This window comes from Pinus tabuliformis, chromosome 3_2 (genome assembly GCF_031772625.1).
Source record: "Pinus tabuliformis cultivar Carrire ecotype Pingquan chromosome 3_2, CPIR1, whole genome shotgun sequence".
Taxonomy (NCBI): Eukaryota; Viridiplantae; Streptophyta; class Pinopsida; order Pinales; family Pinaceae; genus Pinus; species Pinus tabuliformis.
Genome location: NC_142302.1, coordinates 1,101,288,462 through 1,101,310,505, shown reverse-complemented (window position 1 = coordinate 1,101,310,505; position 22,044 = coordinate 1,101,288,462). Strand labels below are relative to the sequence as shown.

Genomic DNA, 22,044 nt, shown 5'->3' with positions numbered 1-22,044 from the left:
CTAGACATTTGCGTCCACATTATCGATATGGCGTTCTTCCCGACTGTAAGATGTTTTCCCAATGTTATGAACATTTTCATGAGAGCATCGAACAACAATATTATGCTAACGTGGAGCATATCCTGATAATGAAATATCAACAGGAAATGTTCTTTCTATTATATCATCCATAGTATGGTACTTATGAGGAATTATAAAATCATTTTCAAAAGTGGCTTCAATCGTTTTTCTATGATATGTAGCTCTCCTATGCTCATTTATGGTATCCTGATTTTGTTGATATTGTAAACGACGACTTTCATTAGACCCCTCACATGATTCCGGTGACAAATATCATTTTCTTCTACACTTTCTTGTGCCTTCAGATGACATGTCTACAATGAATAATAAAATATTCATTATGGAATCATAAACATGGAACAGAACAAATATCTAATATAAACAAACAAAAAAGAATGAAAAAGGCACAAGTGTTTTTTTGGAAGTCGTAAAAAAACATAAAAAGTGTATATGTTATTTTTTTCCAACCATATAAAATTATCAAAATGTATAAGGCTTTTTCCAAATGGCTAAAAACAAAAAGGAATTTTTCAAAATGGAAACAGGAAAAAATGGATTCTTCCAATTGGCTTAAATAAAGAAGTATAAATTTCCATGTATCATATTAGAATCAAAACGAAACCCATACTATTGGGACAAAATACTCTAAGAATTATATGAATTGGAGGTATATCTGAAAATTTGGAACTATATAATATCAAAATATAAATGCAAATATTAAAATGTACATAAACATATAACATTGTTTGATAATCAATGGCAAAAACCAATACAAATAACATGTATAACATAACTCACAGAAATTATAATTATACAAACAAATAAAAATACATAACATCAAGACACATTTACATGTAAATAAGAAAAATTTAGGGGAAACAGTATGAAATATTTTACATCATAAAGATCGATACCAGCATAATTTTAAAGTATTACCATAAAGATCCATAGTATGTATAGAGAAAAAAATGGAAATATTTTCCACAACCATATAGAGTATATGAAATGGAAATATTTATAGGAATTCCTAAGAATACTAATATCCTAAGAATTCATATCCATATCCAATGATGGAATCTCATCAACAGAATCCATACGGGGAGAAATTGCAAAAACATTTCCATACTCAATCAAATCATTGCAATCCTCCAATGTTGGGTACCAAAACGCAGACATTTGTTCATTAGTTGAATTATCAATATCTATTGGAAAACAAATGCGAGTCATCACGTCATACAATAGGAAAGGAACTTCACTACTGTTGCACATAAGAACTAGACCATGGACTATTCGAAATGGAAGGTAACGAGGACATTTTCTATTTATATATACAAAAATTTATTCCAACAACTTCCATCTGAAACCTCAATCCTCTTCAAAGTAGTCATTTCTTCGTTCAACACATGGTTGACCAAATTGGAAATGATCTAATTCTTCAATTGACCATACGAAAGTGGAGCCATCGTTGACAAGGCATATCAATTGATTCATGTATAGCGTTAATGACATACACCTTATGTCACTAATTGGAACAAATGAGAAACCCCATTCATTTTTTATTACATCAAACTAGTATATTGTATACCCAGACCGAGGATAATCTTTATATTCATTATCTAGATACAACCAAAACAATTTAATTTTATAAAACACTAGATTATTAGGGGGTGGAGTGCCACAAAATGGAACAACATCTCTTTGTCATACCCTATCAAGACTTCTGCAAACATAAAATTTAGACTGCATTTTGTCATACATATGTTTTTGAACAACCCAGTCATATTTTCTGCTGCTTACATTTTCCAATAATGAAAAGAATCCCCAGTCTTGAATTTGTATTGGCCCTATGTTTTTAAATGCCTTTGTAAATGGATTCGTTACAAAATAGTTGTGTGTATGGGAGCATTCTGTTGGTAAGGATAAAATCACCATTGGTACAATAGTACACTCTACTCTGTATCTTGAATCTATGAATCACAAATGAAACTGAGATATGTGCACATTCTGATTAAGGTATTTAGTAGCAAAACAATTTTCTTCACTATTGAGGAAAGGAATGAGAAATCAAAATTCATTCGTAGAGACATTCTTGCAACATAACAAGAAAGAAGGGTTTTGCAAAAAAATCTTCCATTTCTTACAAACAGTGATAAACTTTATCACAACTGATAAAGGGAGCCATAAGAAGACAATTTCAAGAACATCGAATGGAAGACAACTCCAAATAGTTGGATCCATGATCAAACAGTGAAATCACCTAATAGTAAAAAAGAACATATTTGATATCAATAAAATAATTTAATGTTGAATAAAATTAAAAGTAACATACATACATAATTTACCATTTACACATACAGAAAAACTTCACATATACACATTGTATAAAATAAAATGAGCGATCATAACATTATTACAACACCGAACACAATTCCACAAATTTTTAAACCTAATCTCTATAATCCAAGATTATTAATGTTAGTAAACCTATAATTATGTTTATATTAAGGTATATGTTTAATATTGATGCTATAATGTTTCTACAAATATATTTATAATATCAAATAAGAACAACTCATTAGGTAGGTGGCATGATGGACAACATCTAATTCATAATGCAACAAAAAATTGCGTATAAAACACCATGTTATGTTTTTGTTGGACTAGACAATTTTCCATTGTGTTAAGGATAAAAAATGTTTTTTTTTTGTAAGCTAGGGAGAGACCTTCTTTTTCTATTAATTCGAATTGAAACCACTACATAATCGTGGTGACCTCAACCCACCCCGAGGGGAAACTGGGTTTATTGGCCACCTTAAGTTTTTAATGGCCATCCAAAAATAAAACGTCTTGATTATGTCTGTCCATGATTTATAAACTAAACATTCATAGAGATTATCATAGTTTCTTGTCTGCATTCTGTATTACAAAAAGAAGCTATAGTTAACTAACTATAATTAAAAAAGATTTTTAAAAACCTCTAATTAACGTGTCTTCATCTGCTGGTCCGCTGTGCCTACCTGCTGCTCCATCTCTTTCTTGATACCGGGACTGCTAGTTTTTAACTGCTGCTCTATTTCTTCCATCTTCTTATCCTGCATTAACAAGGTGATTTGAATGTTCTGTAACTCCTTCTTCAGATTTGGAATTCCCTAAGATAATTCAGCCATTTCCATGGCTACTTGTTCCATTGCCTTAGCAAGCAGTCTCGTCATAATCCAGTAGACATGAAGGGTCTGCTTATATAATGTCATGCGTCCTCGCATGTTGCCTGGATCTGGGAGGAGATATTCCCAGTCTTCCAATTCTGAGTCTGATTGACCCTGAATTGCCTCCTCTTCTAGCTGCTGAATAATCTTTCTGATATTTTGGTTAGTGTTTTCACAGTAGGCCCGTTTGGCGAACTAGACTTTCTTCCCTATGAATTTCCTTGTTTTCCTAACCAATCCTGTTGTACGTTCTTCCTTGTTTCCAGCCCCTCCTTTTCCCCCTCTTCTGCATTGCCCATGTCTCCCTCCTGCGCCTCCCCTTCTCCTATAACTTCCTCTCCCTTTCCTTCTTTTCTCTCCTGATGGGCTTCTGAATACCCCTTCTCCTTCTTGTTCCTGGTTACCCCTGGCAGCTTCTTCCCTGCTACCCTGGACATTAAACCCCCCTGCCTCTACCACCCGGCTTGTCCATACGCACCTTGGTTCTCCTTCCTCTCTGTCCGAGTCAAACATTTCAACATCCTCCTCTGAGTCATCTTGAACCGTGAGGATTTCCTTAGCTGTGGCTTCTTCCATTATTCCTTTCCCTTTTTTTTCTTTGTCTCCTCGACCTCGGTTTCCTCCTTCTTCATCACTCCTCATCCATCTCCTCGTAGCCATTCTTTTCTCCTCTGCCGTGTTGGCTCTTCGTTTTTTCGACCTCCTTTGCACTGTTGTTCTCCCTTCCAGGTCCCTGGCCTCCTTGTTTCTTCGCTCTGTCTTCGACACTTCAATACGAATTTGCCTCAACCAGCTGCATGAACCTTTCTTATGCCACCGTCTCCTCCACCTACTTTCTATTTTATTTACCTTCTTCTTTTTCCGCTTATTGTCTACCTCCCTACTCGCCTCTCTTCGCCTTCTCTCCGTACTGTCATACTCTTGTCCAATCTCTGACATCCTGACAGTTCCATCCTCCTCCATCGTAATTCTATCACCCACTTACCTTGAGATGATAACCCCTGCGGTGATCCACTTGTCCTTGATCATCATTAGCTGAAACTCTCTTGCTCTGTCGTGCTCCCTTACCTGCTCTGCACTTATTATCCTATACGCCGCCATTAACATCTTGATCGGGAGTCGCTTGTTGTCGTCTTTATCTGGTTGGAAATTCATTATGTTCTTGGGTGATTATGTTTTTAAGCTCTGCCCATCTCGGGTTATTCTCTATTGTAGTCCAGCTCTTATCCATTCTTCTATCTGAATCCTTACTCCCCCAGTTAGCCAAAAGGTCTGCTGCCTTGTTTCCTTTTCGTCTAACATGGTTAATAATTTTGTAATCTATTCTCTTTAGTAATTCTGCCACATCTTGGATAATCCCAGCTGTCCTCCAGCTCCTAGCAACCTACTCCCAGCTCCTCCCATCATTTAGTTTACGGAGCATCTCTATTGTTACCTGCGAGTCGCCTTCTATCTCCAAATTCATGTATCTATTCCTCACTGCTATCCTTAATCCTTGATGCACCGCCCATAACTCTGCTTCGTTGTTAGTCATTTCTCCTCCCCATTCCGCATACACCCATCTTGTGTTTTCCTCACTGTCCCTAAAGATTCCCCCAAAGCCTGTCGGCCCTGGGTTTCCTTTGGAAGCCCCATCAAAGTTCATCTTGATGAAATTCTCTCTGGGGTATCTGAACTGGTTAGGACTCTGAGATTGAGTTCTCTGCCGATTCTCTTTTTTAGGATAGATCATGTCATATCCCAAATTTAATTTAGATATTATTGTCCTTCCTCCTAGTTTGTTTTCCAATCCTCCTCATCCTAGGCCTCAGTGGAAATAGTTTCTTTTATAGATTTACAAATCTCCTCCCAAATTCTTGCAGGTTGGTTGCTTTTGTCCTGAAAGATCCTTCTATTACGGTCCTTCCACAGAGACCATATCACAAAACCTACTAACAATTTCCAAATTCTCCTCACCACCTTGCAGGAGAATTGTCCTTTGCCCCATTGCAATATGGTATTTTTAATGTTATTGGGGTCTCTATTTGACTTGTCAAAGAGTGTTCTAATCTCCTCCCATAGATTTCGGGCGAATGGACAATTATTCAGTATATGCTCCTGGGTTTCAATTCCTTTGTTACAGACACTGCATCTCGATGGTCCATACAAACCCCTTTTCTGGATTTTGTCCCATATTAGGATTCGTTCTTTGCTCACTAACCATGCGAATATTGTTATCTTCGGCCACCACTTGATGTCCCAAATAATTCTCCAATCTGTAGTTTCTTCCTCACTTTCTTGATACCTTATCAAATAGTAGGCTTCTTTTACCGTAAAGGTTCCTTTCATTTCTTTTCCCCATCTAAGAATATCCACTCCTGATCTCGCTTTTATATTCCTAGATTCTAACTCTTTGGTATATATTTTCCCCAGCTCTTGATTTGTGTCTTCATCCCATTCTTCTGGCTTTCTCCATACTATCCATATTTCATTGGTTTCTCCTTCTTTCCAATAATCTCTCACATATTCCCGTCCTGCCCTGATTGCTTTTTGTTGTACTTCTTGTAGAGTTTGTATCTCGATCAATTTATCTCTTTGCTGCCACCTCTCCTCCCAGAATCTAGCACTGCTTCCTTCGCGTATTTCCCAGAAAGCATGATTATTTATTATATGCCTATTCTGACTTCCCAATTCCCAAATTGAATATCCTTTGGGGATTTCTTCAACTCTCGGTCTTTCCGCCATTGTTGCAGGCATATTATATTTCTGAGTCCAGATTCTCTTCCATAGATCATTTCCCCCTTGCATCCACCGCCACCATAGTTTTGCTCCAAGCACCTTATTTAACGTCTCTGGGTCTCTCAGGCCTAGACCCCCTTCCTCTTTTCTTTTCATTATATTTTCCCGTGAGACCAGAGCCCACTTCCTTTGTTGACTTGGACCTCCCCAAATATTTCTTTCATTTTTGTGCAAACCCCTTTGGGGGCTACCATAATGGATAAGGAGTAAATAGGTATCGCTTGAAGGACAGATTTCAGTAGGACGATTCTGCTAGAAATGTTCAGAGGTCTGAATAACCAGCTTGCTAATTTGTTCTTTATTTTTTCTAAAGTACAATTTTTCATTCGTGTGGGATTTGTATCTAGCTGATTCCCCAGGTACTTTCTAGGGAGCTCCCCTACCTGAATCCTAAATTTCTGGTCAAATGAGCCTTGATTGATTCTGGAGTATTGAATATGAAGGTGCATGATTTTTCTTTCTTAATCTCCATACCTGATGCTTCCATAAATAGCTCCAGTATTCTCTTAATGTTCCTCACCTCTTTTACTGAGACCTCACAGAATAGCATAATATCATCAATAAACTGCTGGTGAGTGATAGGCAAATTGTTTCCCCACAGCTTTAAGCCATTGATTTTCTTTTCCCTCAACTCTTTTTTGAAGTATCTTCCGAGACCTTCTGCTGCCATTATGAATAGGAATGGAGAAATAGGATCCCCTTGCCTAATTCCTCTAGTAGCTCTAAAGGTTTCCGTAGGAACCCCATTTAATAATATTGAGAAGTTCGGGGTCGATATCATGCTGTATACCCACTCTATCCACCTGCTGCTAAAACCATAGGCTCCAAGAACCGCTCTGAGGTATTTCCAGCTTAAACGATCATAGGCTTTTGACAAGTCCAGCTTCATCATCATTCCTTTCTGCTTTTTCTGTTTTAGTGAGTGTATCATTTCCTGTGATACTACTAACCCATCAAGAATTTGTCGCCCCTCCACAAATCCAGTTTGCTCTGGTGAAATTATATTCGGAAGTAGAGGCTTTAATCTTTTTGCTATCAGAGTGGCTAAGATTTTATATATGACATTGCATAGGGCTATTGGGCGAAAACCTTGAGCATTTTCTGAATTATCACTCTTAGGGATCAGGGTAATAAAGGTCGAATTGATACCTGGCCATACCTTTTGCTTCATTCGTGATTCCTCTACTGCCTCCAAGACTTCTTTGCCAAGAAAGTGCCACCCTGCTTGATAAAACTCCACGGTATATCCATCAGGTCCTGGAGCTTTGTTCTTACTCATATCCATCACAATTTCTTCCACCTCTTCTAAAGTAACTGCCCTCATCAAAGCCTTATTCTGCTCATCTGTTATTATTTTAGGGATTTCCTTACAGATGCATTCTATGGCTAATCCCCGATCTTTTTGTGGTTCTGTGAGTATCTCTTTGTGGTGTTCCACCAATATTTTCTCAATTGTTTCTTGTTCTACTATCCTTTCCCCCTCTGCATTTTTAATGGAGAAGATCTTGTTCCTTTGTCTGTGCTGGATCATGGCTTGATGGAAAAACTTAGTGTTTCTTTCTCCTTCGCGTAACCAGTTTATCCTAGATTTTTGTCTCCACAGAATCTCTTCCTGTTTCCTTCTTTCTTCAAGTTGGCCTATTATTCTTCCTTCCTCTTTGCTTCTTTCCTCATCCCTCCCTTCTAGAATTATTTTTTGCTGTATTTCCTCCATTTCTTTCTCTAATTTTTGTTTTTCCTCCATGATGTTCCCAAACTCTTCCTTGTTCCATTTTTTTATTTTCCCTTTGAGTTCTTTGAGTTTCAGATGGATAGTATGCATCTTCCTGTTCCCTTTCACTTTACTCTGGGTCCACCATTCTTCTATTTTGTGTAAGAATTGAGGGTTTCTAAGCCAAAATGCCTCGAATCTGAATGGTTTCTTACCAGTGTTCTTCTTGATATTGATTTCCAATCTGATCGGCCAATGGTCCGAGCCTAAAGCCGGCAGAATTTTAGCTTCTATAAACACATCCCGGTTCAAAATTTGTTCAGATAGAAGGAACCTGTCTAATCTAGAAGCAATTTGATTTCTTCCTCCCCTCCTATTGTTCCATGTGTGTACTCCATTAGTTGTAGGTATATCCACCAGCCTCTGTTCTGTGATCATCTCATTAAACTCCTCCATGTTTTGATCCGGTCTCCTTAAGCCACCTTTCTTTTCGTCTATCGTTCTAATCATATTAAAGTCTCCTCCTACTATCCACAGTGTTCCAGGGAGAATTCTTCTAATAGCTTGAATATCCTTGAGAAATTTCTTCCGTTCTCTTCGTATATGCGGTCCATAGACTCCTGAAATGAGTATTCGCTCCTCTGATCCTATCAATCTGAACAGGCCTGTGAGGATTCTGGGGAAGCTGATCCAATTTTCAAATAATACCTCCTCAGGGTTCCAGAGGATTGCCAGACCCCCTGCTGTTCCATCCGCATCTTGAGCCATTACCTCATATTGTAGTTTATTTCTTTTCATAATTTCTACCATCTGTTGATGCCTAATTTTCGTTTCCTGGATTATCATTATGCTCGGTTTATCTTTCTTCAGTCTTTCCTTTAAGTACCTCTGCTTACCCTTACTATTTAGCCCTCTGATATTCCAGCTCGTGACTATCATTTATAACTTCTTTGGTGGTTGTTGAAATACCTCTGATAGAGGTATAACCCTTCCTGAATTTACCAATATTTCTCCAACTGCTTGTATGGTTTCATTTAATGTTCGTCTTCCTCTCTTTCTGCCCCCCTTGCCAGTACCGTCCATTCCTAGGCTCTGGTTCCCTTGCATCCCTGCTTGATCCATTTGAATCTCTGAGGTGCTACCTTTCTTCTCCTTATATTTCTATAATGTTTCTTTGTATAATTGTTTCTGTTTTTCCGAGATAAATCTCTCATCTAAATTTTTCCATTCCTGAAGCAATTTCTTCATAATTCTTTCTTCTTCGTTCCCATTATCCTTTTGAGAGTTTGTTCCCATCTGCGTTTGCTCTGTTGTATTCCCCTGACTTTCTCCCATCTCTTCTTCCATCTCCCTGTTCTGAGTTATGCCCTGTTCTTTTGTCTCTTTTATAATTTCCATTGGTTCATTCTCATTATCTTCCTGTTCTTTCCTTTCTCCCTCGTTTTCGTCTTCCTCCACTTGGAGGACCTGAAACTTGTTTTGGTTTTCGACTACTATAGATTTCCCCTTCTATTGGATCCTTATTCCTTCCTTGCTTGGTTTTTTTTTCCTTTTGACCGCCTGAAAGCCCTCATCCCGGGTATCCGCTCCTTCTGTTCTCCTTTGTTCTTCAACCTATGTCCTTGTTATTTCCGTTTCTTTGTTTAGTGGGCATTGCCTGTATAGATGTCCATACTCATGGCATCTTCTACACCTGAAGGGAATGTGCTCATAATCGATTGGTTGCTGCCATATTTCGTCATGGTATTCTAGCTCTATATACTCCGGCAGTGGCTCTGCTATATTCATGTAAACGCATATCCTTGCATACGAAGTATACTTTCCCCTCTTTGTTGACTCAGCAACCTTAACAAAATTTCCGATTGAATTACCAATCCCTTCCAGAATATCAGGGTCCCAGAACTCCATTGGTAATCCGAATAATCTGACCCAGATGGGTGCTGCTAACAATTTCTCATTATCCGGGTTATACCTATCCTCCCAATGCCTCATGAATAAGCCCGCGTTATTCATAAAGTATGGCCCTTCTTCAAAGGTTCTTTCCTTATCTTCTAGGTTTGCAAAAATGACTGTGAAAAAACCTTTTGCTCCCAGTTTTAAATCTATATGCCCTTTTGGCTTCCATCTTTGTTGTATCCATCTTGTTAAATCCTTTTCAGATGGCCAAAAACCAACAAACTTGCAAATCAAAGCATGGTCTCTCATATAGCATCTATAGTCTTCGAGTTTATTATTTGGTATTACGTACCTTGGTCTCTTCTGTGCTCTAGGTAAGCATCTGCCTCCAATTTTTGCTTGCCATCGGTTCCCCAACACTGGCGCATCTCCGCTATTCTCCTTCTGAGCCCCTTGCAGTCCGCTCCCGCTTGCTTCGCCTGCTATTACATTCTTAAAGGAGGGGATCTCTCCCCTCCCCTGTTTTCCTTCCATGGGTTCCTTCAGTCCCGACTATCTTTATTTCACCCTTCCTTCGTATTTTAACCTCGCAAAGATTATTTCCTGCTCCCGCTTAACCCTTCTGCTATTTCCCCGTCGCCCGCTCCCATCCGCCTCAGGCTCTGAAAACCCTAGGCTTTCAAACCCTTAAGGATAAAAAATGTTAATGGTTGTGTACGAGTGAAATTTTAACTAATAAAAAATAGTTGAGGAACAACTTGGTTTATTTTCTAGATTCAAGATCACATGACTACTTGTTTTGTATAGTAGTGAATTTATTTTAGTTATATGTTTTAAATATGTATGTAATGTGAATCATAATTAACTATTGTCAATTGTGATTAGGTGTAATAACCACCTAAATAATTTTTGGTTGGAATTTGAAAAAATTTTCTTGACTCAATCATAATGAATCCAGAAATATGAAATTAAAATTATATTACTAAATTTATAAAGCAACACATTCTTATATCTATCTATATATATATATATAGAATTAGTCTAAATTCATTTTACTTATTTATTAATAAAACAATAGATTGTTAATATCATAAGATAATCCTTGTAATGGACTGCATTACTATCACAACTTAATCATTCTGATGGACTACATTAATATCTACATGATTATGATTATGTGGTATATGGAAGTTAAATTAATAAATATAAGGAACTTAAAATAATAAAAAATGTAGTATGTTTTAAGTTTGTGAGGTTTTTTAGCATAATTTTACATATTTATAACTTTTTTTAATTATTTGAATTTCTTAATATTTATTAAGATAACATTTATTATTTAATAATGTAATTTTTAATCATACAATAATCATAATAATTATAATTTAAATGTTCTTAACCATTAAGAAAATGTGTTTCTAAAACAATTAATTATATATCTCTCCATTGTTTTAAAAAAATTTGTAATTTAAATGTTCTTAACCATTAAGAAAATGTGTTTCTAAAATAATTAATTATATATGTCTCCATTGTTTTAAAAAAATAATGATATATAAGTTGATCCTTGTGCTAAAGCAAGAGTCGAACCTTCTATTGACTTGGGAATGAAAATAAGTTACATAAGTTACAACAGGCGTTAAGATGACTCATTCTCCAACAAAGGGAAGAAATAAATCAGCACTTAATACCAGCAAAAAAACCAAAGTACGAAAGGGAGAAATAAAACCAAAGTACAAAAGGTTTTGGATCTGCCAACTGTCACATGTACCCACAAATCTGCTCGACTCTCAGTAGCCGTTGATTTGCCTCCTCCTGATCAAACAGACAGTATCCATATCGTGCAGAGTAGTAGCCCGAGGAATACCCACCCGATGAGGGTGGTATTCTCTCTCCTCTCATCGCCACATGTAGACGTTTGAGTGGCATCACATGCAAATCAAAAAAACCACTTAAGGATTTGAGGGCGCCCGATAAGGGTGGTAAATCGGAAGCTGATTTGACCTTCACTGACTACCACCCGGACCCACTAACCTGCTCGACAGTCTATAGCCGTCGATCTTCTCCCTCCTGATCCGATGACCAATATCCATATCGCGCGGCACAGAGGCCTGAGGAATACCCGCGCGATGAGGGTAGTATTCACTCTCCTCCCCCAGCCACGTGTAGACAACTGAGTGGTATCGCTTGCATTTCATGAAAACCACTTTAGGATTTGAGGGTGCCTGATAAGGGTGGTTTAGCAAATATATAAGTTGATCTTAATCTTAAAATGAAATTATTATTTTTATTTTATGTATTTATAAATATTTTTAATGGGTTGTCTAAAACCTAGATGTTTAGGAATTTTTTGTTGGAATTTGACAATTTTTTGTTGACTCGATCTTAATTTTTATTGTTTACTCAAATATATTTCTAATTCCAAACAATATTTGCAAAATTTACTTTTAACTCCAAACAATCGTTACTAAAAGTTACTTGTAACTTTTAATTTTTTTGTTGACTCAAATTTACATGTAATTCCAAACAATATTTGTCAAATTATAAACAATAGAAAATCTAACAACACACAAATTTTAACATATATTAAGTAAGCTATTTAAAGTTTATTTAAAAAATTTTGAAAAGATTTTGTTATTTAATTAATCTTTTCTCATACATATTTTTATTATACAGTGTTTTTTTTTATAATTATAATTTATGAAATAATTAAAAAAAAATGTTACACTAGGAGACTTAATATAACATTTTATCATATAATTTTATAAAATCCATATCTTATTTTGCTAACATATTATAATATGTATGTAATATAATGAGAAGAGTGTTTTCAATATTCTCTTATATAATTATATAATTCTATTTCTTTCAAAAAAAAAAAGTTAAAAGAAATGTTTAAAACATTCTCAATAACATGTTAAATACATTTAATTATTTAAATTAATACATTCCACCTAAACACACATACATTATCCAAATTCCTATAATATCAATAACAACCAATTACATTTAAACCCCATATTACACATACATCATCCAAAGTCGTATATTATTAATAACAACCGATTACATTTAAAACCCATATTTGTTTATTTGTCAATGAAGTTTTTATTCAGCAATACACATGTAAATATTCTAGCTCACATGCTTTTATTGAATCCAACAAAATTTACTCACTCAAGAAACCACACACACATAAGATTTGACATTATCAATTAGCAGGAATTGGATTTCGTTAACCATTTGATTATGATTATGGGGTATATGGAGGTTAAATTAATAAATATTGGGAAATTTGAATAATAAAAAATGTAGTCTATTTTAAGTTTGTGAGATTTTTCAACATAATTTTATATATTTATAATTTTTTTAATTATTTGAATTTCTTAATATTTATTAAGATAATGTTTCTTATTTACTAATATAATTTTTAATCATATAGTAATCATCATAATTATAATTTAAATGTTCTTAACCATTAAGAAAATGTGTTTCTAAAACAATTAAGTCTATATGTCTTCATTGTTTTAAAAAAATAATGATATATAGGTTGATCTTAATCTTAAAACTGTATTATTATCTTTATTTTATATATTTATAAATATTTTTAATGGGTTGTCTAAAACCTAGATGTTTTGGAAGTTTTGGTTGGAATTTGACAATTTTTTGTTGAGTCAATCATAGTGAATCCAAAAATATCAAATTAAAATTATATTATTAAATTTCTAAAACAACACATTGTTATATATTAATTTTTTTCATATTTAAAATTAATCTAAAATCATTTTACTTATTTATTAATAAAACAATAGATTGTTATATCATAAGATAATCCTTGTAATGTACTTCTTTAGTACCACAGCTTAATCATTGTAATGGACTACACTAATATCTACATGAATATGATTATGTGGTATATGGAGGTTAAATTAATAAACATTAGGAAATTTACTGCTAGTTATGTTAAATTTCGGAGTTCACAACACATTTAATATTTTTGTCCATGCACTCCTTTCATATCCATCCACCAAATTTGATATATTCCTCCAGTCCATTACAATTAAATGCAACAACAAAATGTGTTTGGATATAGTCTATAAGCACACTTTAATATCCTTCCACCAAATTTGATATATTCCTCCAATCTACTACAATTAAATGCAATAAAAAAACGTATTTGGATATAATCTATAAGCACACTTTAATTAGATGTTAGCCTTTGTATTGGTTTTAATGTTACCCTTTAATTGGTTTTCAACTGACTTTATTATGATGTAGTGAGCAAGTATTCTCTTCAAGATATTTTTATCTTATATATTCACTAGAACACACTCCTTTAATATATTATCCCTTCATTAATATATCATCCCAATGCAATGCTTTGCTTGAAGTGCTTCTCTTGCAATTCCTTTTCAGTGGAACACTCCTTAATTCTATGGAATAAATTTTAAAAATAGCTTCAAAATATTTATTGAACACATTTTGTGATTGTTTTAATATTGTCTTTGAATGGTTTCAACTACACAATTATTTAAAATATGAACAATTATTAGATTCCTAAGAAAATATGAACAATTATAACATTACAATGATAGTTAAAATAATTATTATATTTTGTGTAGTTCTCAATTTCATGCAATGCCCCCTTTAAAAAACTTTGACCTTGTAAAATACGAAATCCATCCCTTTTCTTCATTGGTCCATGTAGAGTGATGCCATGGTTGCATAAGAAATCTCAAACACAATTCTTTTGGTGGGAAAATTTTAGGTTTAAATGCGATATATTTAATCAAAATAATTATAATTTACAAATAAATTGATGATAATCTTTTTTCAAAGTTTATAATTTTGCAATAACTTTATTTAAAATTTCAAATACATTATTTTTAATTAGATAGGTGAACTATTGTTTAATTATCTTTTATATACCTAATTTTGATATTTTTGCATAGGTTTTAAGATAAAGTTATGGAATAAGTTCAAAGAGATGAGGGTTTTTTCTGAATTGAGAGTTGATGCTAAACTTAGGACTACTAAGGGTTGGTTGGAAGAAATTAAATGCTATGTAGGAGTCAAGTAAGGGTGTCCCTTATACCTTATTTTTTTTGGCATATACATTGATAGGCTAGAAGAATATGCGGAAGATGTAGGTTGTGCTAGCCCCAATGCTCTTATTCTTTTGGAAAAGAGATATTAATACATTTCCATGTAACTAATAATCCTCCAATTTTTTTGCTCCAAGATGAATATGACTCTTAATAATAGAAAATTTAAATTCATGATAATATCTAAATTTTAAATTGTTAGAAAAATCTTCCATCACTATCACTATCATTATCATTGTTCCTCTTATCACTCAAAATTTTTAAATAATTAATAATATACACACTATCCCTCTTATCACTGAAAATTTTTAAATAACTAAAAATATACACACTATTAACTCAAACCTTTGTTTTCTTTTAATGTTACGCTAAATAGAAATCCCTTATCATTTTTTATTAATATATTAGCTCAGCCATAAATTCAAAAATTAATTTGTCCTTCTTGTCAATTAACTTTTCTAACAACTTAACAACTTCACAATCATTAAATTATGATCTTATAGATCAATATCTATATATGCATATTGAACACATTTCTTCATTATTTTATTCCAATATCTACATATTCACAATATTTCATCATTAGTTTATCTCAATGTATAATTATATTTTATATTATATTGAAGAAATTTTAGAATTACATAATTCTGGTGAACTATGCAGATTCCCATGGAGAGAGAAAAAGTAATTGCTATAAATTAATATTCGGAGTGTTTTAATGGTGTACCTAATTATTGTTTATCTAAAGATTTCTAGACTATTTGTATATAGTATAAATTGATTATATTTATTGGAAAATAATATAAGAGAATATTTGATTAAATGATGAATTTAGTAATGAGGGATTCTAGACTATTTGTATATAATATAAAGTGATTTTATTTATTGGTAAATAATATAAGAGAATATTTAATTAAATGGTCAATTTAGTAATTACAGATAATCTTTTCAAATTTATTTAAATGTTAAATTTTTCCTTTTAAAAATAGAAGAAACAAAAAATAGTTACTAAAAACATTATATATAAAGTAAATTATGGAAAAATAGGGATATTTACCTATTTGTAAATATATGTAATTTTATGAAATCTTTTGATGTAGATTTAATGTTTAAACTAAAAACGCTATTCAAACTAAAATTTGTATCTCAATTTTGTTTGTTACAGAATGCTCCAAATTTGTGCAAATTCAACATAGTGATATCAAACCTACCTATTTAAAAGGAAAAACAAAATAATTAAAATTAAATCTTGGGGCATGTATGAAGTCAAATGCTCTTTATTTCCAAGGAAAGAGTAACTCAACAGGTGGTGGTGCAAAGAATATCAGGCAACACAAATAAAATGGTTGCAGCCAGAAAGAGAGGCAAAGGGTTTGAAGGTCGATATATGCTAGCAGGGTTACTCAAGAGATGTTTCAAGAATATGCCATGTAGCCTTGGAATATATAGGAGGAGGCCTCGAAGGACTGTGTGCCGGCTGTGTGAGAATGTGGATAACAATCACAGTGATTCGTAACACGGTTGAAATTTGGCTGAGGAGGCAGCCGATGGAAGATGAAGGTGCTTCAGAGAAGGTAAGGGGAAAGGCTCAACTATGCAACCACTAGGTTGTGCCGAGTTCAAACCTGGATTCGTTTGGCCACGGAGCCACACTTAGAATGCAAGAGGCGCTAGGGTATATGGAGGCCGCGCAGAGAAGAAACAATGGATTAATATATTAGCTCAACCATAAATTCAAAAATTAATTTGACCTTCTTTAAATTAAATTTTATAAAAATTTAAAAACTTCATAATCATTAAATTATGATATTATATGTCAATATATACATATGCATATTCAACACATTTCTTCAGTATTTTATTCCAATATCTACAAATTTACAATATTTCATCACTAATTTGTCTCAATATATAATTATATATAATTATATTTTATATTATATTTGAAGTAATTTTATAATTACATAATTGAACGATTGGGAATAAGTCTAATGAACTATGAAAATTATCATGGAGAGAGAAAGAGTAATTGCTATAAATTAATATTTGGAGTGTTTTAATAATGTATCTAATTATTGTTTATCTAAAGCTTTCTCTACTATTTGTATATAGTATAAAGTGATTATATTTATTGGAAAATAATATAGGAGAATATTTAATTAAATGGTGAATTTAGTAGTGAGGGATTCTCGACTATTTGTATATAGTATAAAGTGATTATATTTATTGGAAAATAGTATAAGAGAATATTTAATTAAATTCTAAATTTAATAATTAGGGATAAGATTTTCAAATTTCTTTAAGTGTTAATTTTTTACAAAAAAAATGTTACTAAAAAAGTTATATATAAAGTAAATTATTGAAAAATATTGATATTTAACTATGTGTAAATATATTCAATTTTATGAAATATTTTGATATAGATTTAAAGTTTAAACTAATAATTTTTAAAACCCGATTCAAAGTGAAATCTGTAATTGATTTCAGTTCACAAGTAATCTCAATTTTTGTTATAAATAAAATGAAATATTGGGGCATGTATGAAGTAAACTGCTCTTTAGATCCAAATTCATTGGTTTTGAAAAATGAACATAACATGAGGAATGAGTGAATAGCTAGGGTTACAGATTTTAGCAGGCATCGAGCTCAATGGAAGGCTGTAAAGGAGGGAGCTCCACTCCCTCCTATAAGCAGGTTGTGGCGAGTAGAGGTATGAAACCAATAGAAAATGATGGATGTCCTGTAGAATAGGGGAGAAGAAGCACTGAAGGGGAGCATGATAGCACCAAATCAATGGAGAACAAAAGCACAAACGACAAGGAGGAAGAAGACAAGGAACAGGGAACAAGAAACAAGGCACTAAAGGGACCTTGCAAACCCAAAGCGGTGATCACACCGAGAGTGGTTTTAAATGATCCTGCTCTGCAGGAACACAGGGACCACATGCAGACATATGCAATCATTTGTAAATTCATGGGGTTATGGCCCACTAAAAAAGCCTTACAGACATGGATTAAATACCACCAGAAACCTAAAGGAAGCATAGATCTACATCTTGGGTCTAAGGGTTTCTTTATTGTGGTCTTTACAAATATTGAAGATAAAGACAGAGTGTTTGAAGGAGGGCCCTGTTTTTATGCAGTAGCATGCCTCTACATGCGGACATGGAATATGAATTTTGTTCCTGAGCGAGAAATGTTTACCTCGGTCCTGGTTTGGGTAAGACTATACTCTCTACCTCTTGATTATTGGCAAACAGAATCGTTATCTAACATAGGAAATAAATTAGGACGTTTTGTTAAAGCTTCGGAGGCAACCAGAAGGGGAAAATACACATTCTTTACTAGAATATGTGTGGAGATGGATCTCTTTGGAGCTTTACCAGATGAGGTAATCTTGGAAGTTTTTTATGAAGACTGGGTGCAAACAGTAGATTATGAACATATTCCTTTCAGATGCCATAGATTCCATGAGCATGGGCACCTTTTCAGAGATTGCCCTCTTAGTAAACTAGAGAACAGGAACAAAACTACTGCTACAAAAGATAATGAAAGCTTTCAGAAAGTGGTACATAGAGGTAAAGGGGCAAAAGGGGGCCTAAGTCATATCAAACAAAAGGGCAACAGATTAATTAGAATAGGTTCCAAGTACTTGAAGAAGAAGACGAGACAACAAAAGTAGATCAGACAATGGAAGAGAGTCCCGTGGAGAAAGAAAAAGAAGAAGAACAAGATCAAACACAGGGTAGTAATAAACAGAAAGAGGCTATAATGAGTGACCCAGAACTGGAAATGGATCAGGAAATGACACAGAGTGAGGTGGAAATATACGACCATGAACTACAGGAGATTCTTGACATAGAACACTTAGATCTGGAAGGGTTCTTGAAACTGGGAACGATGGGAGGGGTGGATTCATTACCTCAAGAGGAGTTTAATAGAGTTCAGCAACTGTTCCTATGGAAGACTCAAGCTAAAGGGCTGGAGAAGCAAAGAAGCAACAAAAGATAGGGAAATGAAGGTGTGAAAACTATGAAAACCACACCAGGATTAGCACCTAGAAATCCAGGTAAGAAAAGAGGTAGGATAAAGCAACACGAGCTATTGATGGAATGTGGAAAGCTAATGATTGATTCAGGTAAGATGAAATACCTATCCAGCTACTCCTTTACTAATCTTTAATGATGAAGTTTACATCTTGGAACATCAGGGGTCTAGGTAGTAAAAGAAAGCAAAGATTACTCAGTGATAGAATGAAACAAGAAGCTCTGGATATAATCTTTATCGAGGAAACTAAATGTTCCATTCAAAAAATAAAAGAAGTACATAGAAAATGGCTCAATCGATTTGAGTTTCCAGAAGTCAAAGCAGAGAACACAGCAAGAGGTTTACTCACTCTATAGAATCCTCAAAAGATTGATATTATAGATGCTGAGGCATCAGGGAATTAATTATCAGTGGTAATTTAGCCTGTAGAAGAAAAGGAAACATATCTGGTCACGAATGTTTATGGGACCCATAAAATGGATGATAAACTCAGGTTTATAGATTCTCTTAGGGATCTCAGAGACAAACATGAATGAACACCATGGATCATGTGGGGGGACTTCAATATGATCAAATTACTTTCGGAGAAAAAAGGAGGAACCACAACTCTTAGCAAAGGCTCTTTAGAATTTCAAAATTTCATAGATAATCTGAAACTAATTGACATGGAAACATGTAATGGTCTCTTTACTTGGAACAATAAAAGAAGAGGAGAGTCTCAAGTAGCCTCAAAGCTAGACATATTCTTAATCTCAGAGGACCTTATGCTCTCAGGTAAGGAAATCACAACAATTCTACTCCCCTTTTGAGGAATAGATCACTGGCTAGTTCAATTGGAGGTGCAAGGTATTGGTACTCCGAGGAATAGACCTTTTAGATTTGAGAATACATGGCTTTCACACCCATATTTTATAAACAACATTGCAAATTGGTGCTCTGAAGAATCGCATATTCAGGGTACAAGAATGTTCCTTCTACACAAAAGACTAAAGCATATCAAGGTCAGGCTAAAAAAATGGAACAGGAATGAATTTGGTAATATTTTTGAAGCAAAAAAATATGCTAAAGTCAAAATGCACGAACTCAACCAAGCCCTTATCAATGATGGCCATGATAGAGTCAAAAGCGATCAGGTTTCCAAACACCAGCAAGACTGGGAAAACTTATGTAAACAAGAGGAAATATTTTGGAAACAAAAATCTAGAGTTCAATGGCTAAAAGAAGGAGAGTGAAATACTAGAATTTTCCATAGGTCCACCATGCCAAACAGAGCTTACAACAGGATCTCAATGATCAAGGATGAGGAAGGAAATCTTCATCATACCCATGAAGAAATAGAAGTTGTGTTAGTCTAGCATTTTCTAGGCATAGCAGAGGAAACCATTTTCGATAGAGAGCAATCCATCAGGGACGTAACAAGACATATACCGAGCATGGTGTCTAGAGAGGATAATTTCGAGCTCAACAAGCTAGTGACTAAACAGGAGGTTAATGAGGTCCTCAAAGAAATGTAGAATGGCAAAGCTCCTGGACTTGATGGATTCAATGTGGATTTCTTCAAAGCTTGTTGGAATATTGTCAAACATGATATTTTGAATGTAGTGCAGGATTCAATAAGGAATAAAACTATTTTGAATGTGCTCAATACCTCCTTCATATCCTTGATACCTAAGCAGGACAATGCTCAAACTCTAGACAGGTATAGACCCATAGCTTTATGCAATGTGGTTTACAAGATAATTTCCAAGGTTGTGGCCAATAGACTCAAGCCTCTTCTTCCTACACTAGTCTCTGTAGAACAATCTGGTTATGTGGAAGGCAAACAAATACTAGACAATATCATTCAAGCGCATGAGGTGGTGCACACATTGACTAGCAATAGAAAAGCTGGAATGATCATGCAATTGGACCTTGCCAAAGCTTATGATAAGTTGAACTGGACCTATATCAGGAAAGTTCTTATTGCTTTTGGGTTTGACCATAATTGGGTTAGATGGGTTATGGCCCTTGTGACCTCTTCTAGCTTTTCAATATTGGTTAATGGCTCTCCCTCTGAGACTTTTATCCCTTCAAGAGGTCTCAGGCAGGGAGACCCGCTCTCACCCTTTCTTTTCATTCTCATGATGGAAGGACTTGGCTGGTCTATCAAGCATGCTTAGGAAGTGAGCAAGATTAAGGGTCTCCAACTTGTTGAGAATGGATAGGCCTTGACTCATCAACAACTTGTTGATGATACAATGCTGTAGGGAATCCCCACAGTCAAGGAAGCTCTTGGGTATAAACAGATCCTGAATGATTTCACCATGGCTACACGCATGGATGTTAACCTCTCCAAGTCTAAGATTTTTTTTTTTTTAATACCAATATTGCTATTGAGAGGAATATAGCTAGAATTTTGGGTTTTCAAAGGGATATCCTCCCTTCAAAGTATTTGGGGGTTCCTCTTACCATTAAACCTTTACTCAAAAGCATTTGGGAGCCAGTGATTAACAAGTTGCAAGGTAAAATCAGAAAATGGACTATTAGATCCTTAAACTTGACTCGTAGGTTGGTGCTTACAAAGGATGTTCTGCAATCGATCCTAGTCTTTATGCTATCAGCTCTCCCAGCACCAAAAGGGGTGTTGCAACAAATCGAAACCATCCAAAGAGACTTTCTTTGGGGCAAAGGAGAGGAAAGAAAGAAATGGGCCTTAGTAGCTTGGGAGAAAATCTACAAACCTAAAAATTATGGGGGTCTTCGATTGGATGATCGAGAGATTCTTAGTAAGGTTCTAGGGGAAAAATTATGGTGGCGCTGGGTAAAAGACCCAAAGGCTTAGTGGGCCATTATTTTGAAAGAAAAATATGCCAGATCTTGGCAAAGTCATGAACATATAAGGATGTTAGGAAATATAAAGGGTTCACAAATCTGGAACAAGGCTTGGGAGAACAGGGATTTGGTTCAAAAAATAGTTTCTGGGAAATCAGAGATGGAGATTTAGCTTTAGTTTGGGAGGATAAATGGCAACAAGAACCTATATTGTTAACAGAAGACTTAGTGGACCTAAAGAAAGAAACAAACAACAAAGGGTTATCCAAGGTAAAGGATTTTTGGGACCAAACTAATGGTACAGGGAAATGGAGAACCTGGAGAAACTTAGATTCTAGAGATGAAAACCCCTTGAAAGTTAAAGCGGATGCACTCATGAAAATGTTAGAGAAAAGGAATATTTTAGTGTCTGGGGATCATGATCAACTGAGATGGGG

General features: G+C 34.6%; 1 protein-coding gene across 1 annotated transcript; it reads right to left on the bottom strand.

Annotated features, from left to right (window-relative positions):
* Positions 1-9,369: 9,369 nt before the first annotated feature.
* Positions 9,370-10,185, bottom strand: LOC149184518 (uncharacterized). The gene has a single exon (XM_089415358.1). The coding sequence runs from the start codon at positions 10,183-10,185 to the stop codon at positions 9,370-9,372; it is 816 nt and encodes a 271-aa protein (XP_089271484.1).
* Between the last annotated feature and the right edge of the window lie 11,859 nt (positions 10,186-22,044).

Coding starts and splice junctions, on each gene's coding strand:
- LOC149184518 (XM_089415358.1), bottom strand. CDS start 10,185: ATGGAAGGAAAACAGGGGAGGGGAGAGATCCCCTCCTTTAAGAATGTA.